A 13046-nucleotide genomic window follows, 5' to 3' on the forward strand; every position below is an offset into this window, starting at 1 on the left:
TGGTTGATTAAAGGAGAACTATGGTGTTGGGGCTTTTCCCCATAGTTCTCCAAAGGGTAACGGGAGGACACAAACTAGCGTCCTCCTGTCACCCAAAGCTCAGTATACCGCGAGCTACAGCTCGCGGTATACTGAGACGCCGCAGCCGGAACGGATCCCGACAATTATGTCTGGATCCACCCAGCTGCGTGAGTGACAGCTGGCTCTGCCTATCTAGACCACTACTATTAACAAACTGAAGAATTCTACCAACCTAGGAGCGTCACTTCAAAACTTCAGTTTGTTTGTCCTATTTTCTTTTTCTTTATAGATTTGTTTTGCGTTTCACGTTGTGTGGTGGTTGTGGGCCTATTAAGAGTTAGAGACAAACTAGGTTTGTAAGTCGGACATGAGGAGCAGAATATACCTGCAAAAACACATTGCAGCAGATTTATCAAAGCTGGAGCAGACAAAATCTGGTGTAGCTGTGCATGGCAACCAATCGGCATCTATCTTTTATTTCCAAATCTCAACTGAACAAACTGAAGACAGAAGTTGATTGGTTGCCATGGGCAACTGCTCCAGATTCTGACCCGCTTTTGATAAATTTCCCCCAATGTATAAACAAAAAAAGACTAAGTCAAGTCCCCCTACCAAAGCAGCGTTGGGACACAGAACAGAGCAGCATCACCATTTAGTAGTGTCAACAGAGCACCTCACCCCTTTTGTTTTGGTCCAGATTTACTCATACAACGTATGTTTAGAAAATGAGACTCCTTTGGTTGCAATTTAATGTTGCGTTTGCCAGCTGTGTGCCTGTGGCAGGCAACTCTGCAAAACGTTTGATTGCAAACTGTATCCCATGAATCTAAAAGATGTTTGATGAGCAACAAGATGTCAAGTTTGGCCTCTACGTGGTGAAACAAGTGTCTGATAACTCAGTAAAGAGCGAAAGCCTACAGCCCCATCACACAACCAGTAGCACTTCCATTTGGGGGTGGCCTCAAAATAGAATTTCAATAGAAGGTGGTTCTTTGTGCAAGGGGCAATGTAAACCTCTTAAAAAGCAGAGAGAGACCATCACAGGAATCCAAATATAATGTCCTGCGAAAATAATGATTTTTAGCAAGAAACAGTTTGCCCAGTATTTTCAATTGTTGGGTGGGCTTTCTGGTCACTGGTTCAGACACATCCATCAGGTTACCATGACAGCAAAGTATCTGCAGAAACATTGGCTACTTTGTTACACTGTAACAGGTCAGATTGCCTGTAAAAGGTTGTAGATCCAAGGGGGCAACTGGGGATTTTTCCATATAAACCAATTAAGTTTTTTTCCCCTGTTATGGATTTCTGCAGGTAGAATCTGCAGATTCTTGCGTCAGGAGTCGCAGGTTGTTCCGGACAGCTGCAGTTGTTAGCCTGTACAAAGCAATGACAGGCTGACAGTGGACGAAAGCAGCTTGCATCCTCTAACTGCTTGAACTGCACTGCCAGACATAAAAGGGAATAAAACCATAATACGGGTTGCAAATTCTTTTGTGGGATTAGCCTTTTAGTCACAATCATATTGAAAACCGCCTATTTAAAACATTACAAAAAATTACATTTTTGGTCATTGGCTGTGGTATTCAGAAGTGAGAACCTAACTAAGGAGAAAATTTGAGGGCTCCAGCAAAAAAAAAAAACAAGAGTAATACTGGAACAAGAGTTGCGTTTACAAAGGACAATTTGAATTCCAGGTGTTGTCCATATTATGCTGCAAGTATTTGGCAGATTTTGATGACAGATGAAGATTAAAGTGATATTAAAGTCAAAGGGAGTTTAAGCTATGTCAAAAGCTGATGAAATGACTGACAATGATTGCTGCTTCATGATATTTAAACACTTTAGTTTCCTGCAGAATCAGCTGTTCTCCTTAACTCTGGTCCTGACTTCCTGTTCTAGAGTGACTCCTTTCTCAAGCAGAGTGCAATGCAGTCACCCTTGTGTGTGCGTCTCTCCAGAAACAGCAAGGCAAGCTACTCCCCTCAGGGCTAGTTCACACCAGATGCAGTTGTGATGCAGTCCGTTCAGTTTGGCTTCTGCAGCCAAAATACATCACAATGCTTCCATATGGGATTTCTGGTTGTTGTTGGTGTAAGAATACCTTGTTTTGTTATGGCCCTTTTAATGTGCAGTGCCTATTGCTTTGACAGAAAAGTGAGCTGATACTATTGGAGTTGTAAAAAACTCCAAGCTGCTACTTTCTAAAGTTATATAAATTATGTTCCGTGTTTACTATATTCAAAATAAATGAATATCCTATAAGACAGAGTTTCTTAACGTAGTACTAAGCTCTCAAACTTTTTACAGTATTGAATCCAGATCAAGCAAATATATATTGCCCAGAAAAGTATTTCTTTAAATTTGCGCCCAAGCACTTACAGGCATCATGTTTCCAAACAGGTAGCCCCATCTCTCTCTCCACTCGACTTCCCTGAACTTCCCCCTGTAGCTGTCCATCCACTAGCTGAGGGAATGGGGGTCAGGGATTGGTTTGCCTTGCTGTGCCTGTTTGTTTGTGGAGACAAAACACCTTACTAACGCACACAAATGTGGCTCCATAGGACCCTGCAAGGCACAGGAGCCATCCTAAAATGGGAAATCAGGGCCAGTGCTCAGGGGACCAGCTGATTCTGCAGGAAACCAAAACTTTTAAACATCAAGGAGCAGCATCCATTCTAAATGATTTAGTCAGCATTTCAAATAGTGTAAAAGCCTTTTGACTCTAGTATTACTTTAACTCCTTAAGGCCTCGTTCACACCTGAACGTTTTGTAGCGCGTTCTACGCTCGACGAACGCTCTACAAAACGCTCAAACATCTAAATCCCATTGTATTCAATGGGTCTGGTTCACACCTTGGCGTATTTCAGCCCGTCCCTAACGCGCTACAAAACGGCCCACGCCTGAAAAGGTACATGTACTACTTTGGGACGTTTTTGTTGCGCGTTTCCATTGGGATACAGCCAAGTAGCCCTCGGAAACGCGCGTCATTTGACATTGATCAACTGCATTTAGGCTTCATTCAGCTTCATTCTGCTTTTTTCAGTTTTGCCATACATTAAGGCCAGCAGGCGAGTGCTATGGTGTGCATAAAACATGCCCTCTATTGTGCACATGAGCTGTGATGCGTTGTTAGAACACATTACAGTGTTTACTTTTTTTACTTTATTTAAAGTTAACACAAACCAACACTTTATTTGGCACTATACACAACAGCATTTTGCAACACCCTGACTTGACGTAAAGCATTGTTGTGCGTTGCATTTATATGGTATTAACGGGGAACAACAATTGTCTTATCAATGTCCTTGCACTGAGCCTACATTGATTAATTCAGAACAATGTGCCTGCAGTGAACAAGCCGTAATAGAAACAACTGAGATCCACCAGATGCAGGACTTCTGTGAGCATGACATGACTCCCCCCAATAGACTACATTTTGTATAAAATTTGGGAAGAGAGACTATTTATCTAATATGCTTTATAACAGAAAGTAAAGAAAACTATTTTTTTTCAATGTTTATTGATCTTTTTTTACGTTTAGATTCTGCTCTTGGCAGAATCACAAGAGAAATAATTAGCATAAGCTCAAATGAACACACCTTTGCAGCTGCCTAGATGTATGGATCATCTGACCTGTTAATGGTCCTAGAGCACCAGGGACAAACTTGGAGCAAAATGCAAAATAAATACAACAACTGGCACGGTTTTGTTTTATTTCCATACCGCCTCGGTGCCAACATAGACAGATTTCAGCTAGATAAGGTTTTAATAAATAAATATTTTAATACATGTTTTAAAGAGCATTAACTGTTACAAGCTGGTACATTCCAGCATAGTTACTGTGCTGTAGTCATGCATCATGTATACATTTTACCAAAATTAGAATGTTATGGTCTGTGAAGCTTTTAGCAACTCAGTCATCATTTGAACTAAAAGTGCATAACATTTATTGATGGCAATAACATTTTGTTTTAATGAGTTGTAAATAAGCATTTAACGGGCCACTAAAAATAAAGCATAAGATGAAAATCTAATTTAAACCATATGTAAGCTTTTAAAGTGGCACTAAACTCAGGAGTTAAATCTTAAAAATGCATTCAAGTACCTTAACTATTAACAAATCTTTTATGTGTTTTACTCAGCTGTAGATCCTCAAATCATCTCTGATTTCATGCTGAGACTGTCCTTCCTTCTGGAGGGTGGCTACTTCTGTTCCCCATGGTCCTTGTGTGTGTTGTAAAGTAGCCACCGCTCAAGGAGCACCCCTGTGATGGACTACAATTACAATACAAATTAGTAAACTAAACATGAGATTGTGGTCCATCACAGGAGTGATCTTGGAGCGGTGGCTACTTTACAACACACACAGGGACCATGGGGAACTAAAGTAGCCAACCTCCAGAAGGAAGGACAGCGACAGCACCAATTCAGAGATGATTTGAGGATCTATAGTTGAGTGATACACAAATAAGATACATTTTTGTTAATACTTAGTGCCACTTTAAGAAAGAAACAGGTTCACATGCTTTAAATATTATACATATAATTATGCAATATTAATCCCTTCAACAAAGTTTTTAGGACACATCTCTACTGTCCAGCCGCTCCCCCCCTACCACTGCTATTACTGGCAATTACTGGCTGCCAAAATGACACCTAATTGCTTTGTATTACACAGCAGGGGCAACTGTAAAAATGAAGCCACCCCTGTGTAAAATGATACCTGCAGTTTGCAATGAGTTAATGTGTTTTTTTTTTATTGTATTTACTATTTCGTTCATATATATAGATGAAAAGGGGATCTACATATGTATAAAATAGTAAATACAGTAATATCCTCTAAAGAAACCCTAAAAGTTTATTTTTTTTAAATGCATTTCCATTTAAACCCTTATTAGCCCTCAGTTAACCCTAATCAGCCCTAGTTAACTCTTTTCTCCCCTTGTACAATTTGCCATCATTTTCTCCTGACTTTTTTTATTATTTCTATATTTTACTATTAATATTCATTTTTTTTGTTTTTGTTTGTTATTTTTTTCAGTGTTTCACAACAAGAAACGGCAAAATTTGAAAAAAAACCAAAACTTTTTTATTTGCAAATAACTTACTTTGTACCAGAAACATAATTTTAGTGCCTTTTCTGCCAAATGTCCCTACCTCCTAGTGATTTTTTTAATTCTACTTTTCACATGGGCGCCATCCTTTCCGATCAACAGGGAATCCGTGTACAGAGTCCCTGCTGATCAGAGTAGTATCGAAAGGATGACACTTTTCCATCTTGCGATGGCGGAGAAAACTGAGCTGCATGGACCCATGTTAGGTCGGTGGGGAGTTGGATGTTAACTGGCATGTGTCCTTTTACTTCAGATTACCTCTGAACCGTTACGATCAGGTCTGCCTGTTTCTGGGTTTTTTTCTGGACCTAGATGGAGTAGGGCAGGGGTAGGTAACCGTGGCAGTCCAGCTGAGCTGAAACTACAAATCCCATCATGCCCGTCCCTGGGAGACATGCCTGTGGCTGTCAAAGTCTTGCAATGCCTCATGGATCTTGAAGTCCCACAACAGCTGGGGTGCCAAGGTTTCCTACCCCTGGAGTAGGGGGTAATCGGATGTAAACAGACACAGATGTGTTTAGATCCAGCTGCCAACAAAGTAACACAGGGCTTCTGATCAGATCCAACTTAAAAACTAACCACCCATGTGAAAGGGACCTTAGGAAGTGGCCTTACACTCCTTTGATGAAGTCAGGGCAACTTAAGGGCATTTGAATGCCACGGCCAAGTTTCATAAGACAGATTCTGTTTGCTCCAGTGGACGAAAGAGAAAATATGCTTTTTGTACTTGCCGTAAAATCATGTTCTCTGCATTGGAGGACACAGCATCTGCCCTATCTGGCTTAAAGGAGGACTATGAGGTGAGTGCTTTTCACTCACCTCATAGTTCCAGCCGACCTATGACAATGAGACTGTCACAGGTCGGCTCAGTAGATCGGGAGGTGAGCGAACACATACTGGCGTTGGCTCACCTCTCGATCCTGTCACAGCTCTCTGCCGTGACAGGGGAGGGGCTGGATTCCCCCCTCCCCACTCCGCGGAACGGACAGGGAAGGGGGCGGGTACAGCTGGTTCTGCCTCTAGATAGGCAGAGCCAGCTGTCAGTCACGCAGCTGGGCGGCTCCAGACATAATTGTCGGGATCCGCTTCAGCCGCGGCGTCTCAGTATACCGCGAGCAGCAGCTCGCGGTATACTGCGGCGTATCAGTATACCGCGAGCTAGAGCTCGCGGTATACTGAGCCTAGGGTGACGGGAGGACGCTAGTTTGTGTCCTCCCGTTACCCTAAGGAGAACTATGGGGAAAAGCCTTAACCCCATAGTTCTCCTTTAATGCAACTACCTGTATAAATACTTTTGTTTGTGTTGTTGGCAATGCAATGTAACTGTCCACATGTCCCCATGTCTCTCTGCTGTAATAATCTCGCTCTGTACTCCTTTTATGGCAGTGCTCCATTTTCAGATCCTTGTCTAAGAGTCCAGACTTGACTTTCTGCCCTACAAAGACACCAGTTGATTTCCTGCCTTACTTCCCAGCTTCTGTTTAATTTAGAAGTTCCCTCATCATTCCGGTGCCCTTGTGAGTGCCTGACATCATGGATGAGAAATGTGCAGGGTAAAGAAAACTGGGACATAAGAGTCGGGAAAGGTAATACCATGCTGTAGAGAAGCATAGGGTCAGAATAGATGGGCAAGGGTTAGGCATTATATTACCAATGTTTATTTCTTGGGAACAATGTCGTTTCATGCAGAGCTCTTTGACACAGCTCTGCACTAAATGGCAACATAATCACGATAGCTTTCTGCGTCATTGCTTCATAATTAATATATAGTACATGTAAACTGCATTTCTGTAATGACTTTTCATTTTATTACATTGCTTTTAAACAAGTCGTGTAAGCTCTGTTATCTGGAACAAAAATGGAAGGTCACTGTCATTAGTTCTGATCTCTGAAAAATAGTTGTAAGTGATTCAGGGATAGTACTGGCATCCACACTCTTCAATCAATATGTTAAAACGGTATTTAGCAACTCCTGAGAGAAAATGTATGTTATTAAATTGAAAAAAATCATTTTTTAAGCAGAACAAGTTTTAGTGTTAGTCATCTATTCTGGGTTTATGCAAAACAAATTAGTTTATTGCAGTTTCTGCCAAGGGAGCATTGAATAACAATTACCAAGATATATTGTTGTGGGTTTTATTAGTATTAAATAGTACTTGTTCTGTAGTTATAAATATATTGTCTTGACGGAGAAGGCTAAGGGAAGGAGACTTTGTTCCTGGCTCTTTAGTAAAAAGAGTTCAAGAAATACTTACTAGGGATGCACCGATACCAGTATTGGTGTTGATATTGGGGCGTTTTCACAAGTACTCGTATTTGTGAAAATGCCCCGATACCCAAAACATATACCGGCACTTTACATTTTTTAATTGAAGTGGCTGCCTTAATTTCCCGCGCTTGCTGGGGACCTCACAGCAGCCTTCTGGGGAACCAGGCAGTGCCTGTTTACAGTGCTGGCTCGTACATCTCCCCCTCATGAGACCCTCCGCAGCCCTCCTGAAACCCGCCACCCAAGATATCAGGCCCTCACCCCAGAGCAAAGCGGCAGCACAAAGTATGTAGAAAATTAATATACTATTATTCTGCATTGCTGTATAACGTATTGCTGGGATTTGCAGTTCTCTGTAGATGGTATAATTCTGCATTACTGTATATTGTATTGCTGGGATTTGTAGTCTTCTATAGACTGTGCCGTTCTACATTGCTGTATAATGTATTCCTGAGATTTCTAGTCCTCTAAGGCCGGTGCTGTTCTGCATTGCTGTATAATGTATTGCTGGGTTTTGTATTCCTCTATAGCTTATGGTATTATTCGGCATTGCTGTATAATGTTTTGCTGGGATTTGCAGTCCTCTATAGCTGATGGTATTATTCTGCATTGCACGGTCCATACATGGTCTGGAAAAAATGGTATTGATGCATCCCTAATACTTGCCTTTCAAGCTTACTTGAAAAAATCCCTTTTATGTAGGGAGTGCTGCCTTCTATCTTCCCACCACTTTAAACAATATCCTGGATTCCCAGTGTGCTTTGGATCTCTTTCCCTGCTGCTTGATGTGATGCAATCTCGATTTCTCAAGACTACATAACCCATCAGGCATTGCTTTCAGAAAGCAATGATAATGTGTCATTGTTCAGATGTTGAGTTGTTTTTCCGAAGACAGGCTCTGTGAGTTGTAACACAAAGAAGTGCATATTCACAGGGCTAAGTGAAATTGTGTCCGTGCATTCAGGAAATGCATCCTATGGCCATCTTCAATTAGTAAGTTTACAAACTTCTAGTTCAATATGGTTATGAGTGGGATAAAAGTTATGGAAATTCAAAATAGAATTGCATATTTATTTTTTGACCATATATACCCTTCAAAGTGATCTGGACTTCCACTTTCTGTAGTCCTGTAATGATGTAGTTGTTGGTGGGAGGAACCACAAAGGTCAGTTGGGAACACAATAGCCAACTTATTCCTCCTTTTTTACTGGGGGATGTTGGTTTAACTTTTCGTACCAAACAGGGACACTTTATAGTAAACTTGTCATAAACATGTGACATTCAGATTTAAAAAATGCACAAGTAGAGTTAATCCTCAGTAAGAAGCACATCTCTAAACCTAAGTTGATCTAGAAATATGGGCAGCTGAAGTTCTTTACAAATAATGATTTATTTTATGTAGATAGCCCCACCCTTCCTGACCTCTAATTGGTCAGTGAGGTAACGGATCACATTAAAAGACAAGCAGGACAGTGTTTGAGAAGCTTGGCTAAACTCATATTTTTTAAGGGAAAGATTTGCATACATATGTTCCTTCATTTTGTTTTAAATATATAAAAAAGTTTACTAATAAACAATTTATGTAAAATGCATAACATGCTAAACACCAGACTGTCTTAATTACTATATTATAGGAGCAAAAGTACCCCCTGAACCACTAATAGTGAATTATTTGCTCTTTCTAAGCGGCGAATGTAACATTTGCTGCATAATAAATATGGTGAAGGTTACAGAGATCTGAATTTCCTCTAAAGGAATAAGCAATACAAATTTGCTTCAAATTCCAGCCTATATGACCCATCTGGCGGTTTTGCAAAGAGGATATATTTTTTCTTAATACTGTGAATAACCCCACAGGCAAAAACAAGAGTGCAGAGCAGGCCCATATCATAAGCCACTAATATCAGTTTTGGTTCGCCTTCCAAACATCATCAGTGATATATATAACAGTAAGACCATAGTTTTAAAATTAGCCAATTTAAAATAAGGGATGTGTGGAGCCTATAGAATAGTATTATCTTTTTTCCAAATCTCGTATAATAGATTCTTCTTAAGGAGAATAAGGTGACTGATTATTTCAATTAGAATTAATCAGATAATAATCACCTAGTGTATGAAACAAAAATTGTTCCTCTTGGGTGGTATCCAGTATATTACTCTGGACAGATTTTTTTTTTTAAGTTTTGGATTCATTGGCTAAGGGTCAGAGCCACTGTGTTACCGTGTTTCCCCGAAAGTAAGACCTACCCCGAAAATAAGACCTAGCACTATCGTCAGGGATTTCTGTAATATAAGACCTACCCCGAAAATAAGACCTAGTTCGGTGGTAGATCTCATATTACAGAAATCCCTGAAAGTTGTCTGAGTCACAATTGGGGAGATTGGCCTTTCACTTCCTATCCTTGTGACAACCATCACTAAGGAAAGAAAGCGAGAGGAAATCATACAGACAAGAAAAACTGACAGAGGTTCTAACCCTTCTAAGCACCATCTCCCCATCTCTCATTACATTTACAGGTCATGTAGTGGGCATTACCGAGTGCAAGGAAGATACCGAGCATATTTTTTTCTGAATCCTAGACCAGTCCCTGCATTTCCACTCTGCATCCAGACAGCTTAGCAGGAACCAATTTTTAAACATCAGCCAAAACCAGTAAATTGCCAAGAACTAATACTGGGATTACATTTTTAGAAACTACGCCAGTCCAACTACATTACATGGCATTTACTAGAAATGTACAGTTCAGCTTTAAACTCTGTCGCGTAGCCCTATAGGATTTGAATCTTGACCTAAGAAAATTGGCATAAATGTGACACCAAAGTCAACTATATCTCTTTCTTTGTTTGTTTTGGAAAGTGAAATATGGTTTCTGTAAAAAATGGTTATTTTTTTTTCTTTGCTAAAGAGTTTAAAGTGATATTAAAGCCTCCTTTTTTAAACATATTTCCTACAAGGAGACCCACCTTTGATTGAGGCTGTTGCCGTTTTTCTTAAAAAGTTTTTAATTTTCTAGTGGGTCCCGGCAGCGCTCTTCCCCCCACCCCCTACGCAGGTGCCTTCATCGGTTAATGGAGGCACCTGTGCACGCTTGTGGCTGTGTGCGTCCATAGACACACATGGCCCTGTGGCAGACCACGCCCCTCTTCTCCGCCCAACAATTTGATTGATGGCAGAAGATGCCTATGGCTCCTTTGCCATCAGTATCCCCCCCCCCCCCGCAACCAGGAAGTTCGGGGAACGGAGGATCGCTTCGGGACCGGCAGCGGGGACGAGCGTAGCTGACAGGTAAGTGTGGGGGGACGGGGGCAGAAAAAAGGTACTGGACCTTTTTCAACCTAATGCAGAGAATGCATTAAGGTAATAAATGCCCAGACCTTAAAGGAGAACTGTGGGGTTAAGGCTTTTCCCCATAGTTCTCCTTAGGGTAACGGGAGGACACAAACTAGCGTCTTCCCGTCACCCTAGGCTCAGTATACCGCGAGCTGTAGCTTGCGGTATACTGAGACGCCGCAGCTGAAGCGGATCCCGACAATTGTGCCGGGATCTGCCCAGCTGCGTGACTGACAGCTGGCTCTGCCTATCTAGAGGCGGAGCCAGCTGTACCTGCCCCCTCCCTCGTCCGTTCCGCCAGTCAGCGCTGTCAGATCAGAGCGGGTAGGGGGAAATCCAGCCCCTCCCCTGTCACGGCAGAGAGCCGTGACAGGATCGAGAGGTGAGTGAATACCTCTAAAATGTAAAAGCTGCTGAAGTTTGTATTGCTTGTTGTCAATAAGGATGTAACGATAAAGCATCATGAGACGTGATGAGTCACCTTGACATTCTGTGGCTCAGATGTGTAACAGAGTGCCTTGTGTGATGTATTTTGACCTTTTCTCTGTAGTTTATTGTATCATATATGACATGTAGCCAGTGAGGTGGGAATTGATGAGATTGGCAGGAGTGGTTACTATGGTAGAAATGAAGGTAGGGCCCCTGTAGCCTAAACATGTGTTTAATTTAACAAATCAGCTCTTTCCAGGCTTGTGAATCTTCAGTAAACATAACTAAAGGGCAAGTTTAAGTCCATTTATTTTGGGCCTAGTTAGTTTGTAAAAATGAGTGTGTGTAGGCAGATGTTAATACATCTGTCAAAAGTATTTGACTGATTTTTCTTTTGCATCAGTTCAGAAACAGAGTGCTACTGTAAATAGCACAAAAGTCCATAAATAAATACCACTGTAACTTACCGCTTATATATTGACAGTGATGTGTAATATCACCAATATGAAATGTTTATGATGTATATGATTTTTCTTTACGGCAGTCCAAAAATGTCATGATCCACTGATTTTTTCTTTTCTATCTAGTAAACCAAGAAGGTTTACATTTTTGCAGGTGTCAGTTGGCAAAGTCATCTTACAAGCTACATTCTACTATAACCTTTAAATACTTACCATTTTAGAACCTTGTTGATGCACAAAAATAAACCTGGAACTTTTTTGTTTGCCAGTATAATTCAAATATATTTTTCTTTCTCTTTCGCTGAGGGACCCATGAATTCGGTAATTTTTATATATGTGGGTTTTGCTGCCACTTTTAGGAGGTTTGGAGCCCCTATATAACCCCGTCTCCAACACAAATGCCTAGAGTCCGAGGAGGTTGGGTGTTTTTCCCTCAGCTCTGTTTTTGCCTTTATTTGATTTGATTTTTTCTTCATGTAAGATATTCCATAGATATTTATTCTTTGGTGTCTTAAAATCAAAAATTTGAGAAATGCTGCTTGAGCTAGTCTCTACACAACAGTTGATCAGGATCAAATTTGAAGGCCATACCTGGACCCCAGTGGACTAAATTTCCTAGAATTGGACCTTTGGGCACTGGACTCTGCATTTGAAACCTCCTGTGTACTTTTGCTTAGTAACAGAGCACTCTCAAGGTACAGAGCCGGGGCACAAATTCTGATGTGACCCAGGCTCTGAAGGCTTTTTCCATTGGTCTGCACTAATAAAACTTTACTTTCCATTTTAGTTGAACAAGTGCCTCTTGAACCATACTACTTACCTTTGTCTCAAGCTGAAGTAATACAAGAAGGGAATGATGTCACTCTTCTCTCTTGGGGTACTCAGGTCAGTATCATTATGTTTTTGTTATGTTGCTATTGGTTTTTTTTTTTTGTACATATAACCTGTGCACATACTGTACATGTAGCCTCTCTACCCCTAATAAGAAATTTGCCCGGAGTTCTGCTCTAAAATCCCTCTGTACTTTTTATAAGCTAATGGTCATTTGATGATATGAATAACAACATCTACTGCATCACCAATGCTTTTATTGCAGCATTTACAATTATCCAAGAATAGGAAGAGGTAAAGGTCTTAGAACTATAAGAATTATAGGATTTTTGACTCGACCTGTGAAATCAATGAGAACAAATTTGAAATATGGTGGTACTGTCAGGAGAGGGGATGCTGGTCAGAGCAGTCAGGAGCCTATATAACTTCTCCTCCTACAATACATCTTCAGTTATTTGAAGCAATAGGATATTAGAGGACACATTATAGGGTACTGTGTCCTGTACTGTATTCCCCCAAAAAAGATGCTACAGGTAAGTAAAATATTCTATGTCCTTGATCGTACAGTACAAGACACAGGCCAGTG

General features: G+C 40.8%; 1 protein-coding gene across 2 annotated transcripts in view; it reads left to right on the forward strand.

Moving 5' to 3' along the window:
• BCKDHB (branched chain keto acid dehydrogenase E1 subunit beta) overlaps positions 1-13046 on the forward strand; it is a 168254-nt gene that overhangs the window by 66317 nt on the left and 88891 nt on the right. For both annotated transcript variants that reach the window (XM_018552720.1, XM_018552719.1), the window contains exon 7: positions 12417-12514. In XM_018552720.1, coding sequence (XP_018408222.1) covers positions 12417-12514 — 98 coding nt within the window. The remainder of the gene's footprint in view (positions 1-12416; positions 12515-13046) is intronic.

Source organism: Nanorana parkeri, unplaced genomic scaffold (genome assembly GCF_000935625.1).
Source record: "Nanorana parkeri isolate BGI_ZX_2015 unplaced genomic scaffold, ASM93562v1 scaffold96, whole genome shotgun sequence".
Classification (NCBI taxonomy): Eukaryota; Metazoa; Chordata; class Amphibia; order Anura; family Dicroglossidae; genus Nanorana; species Nanorana parkeri.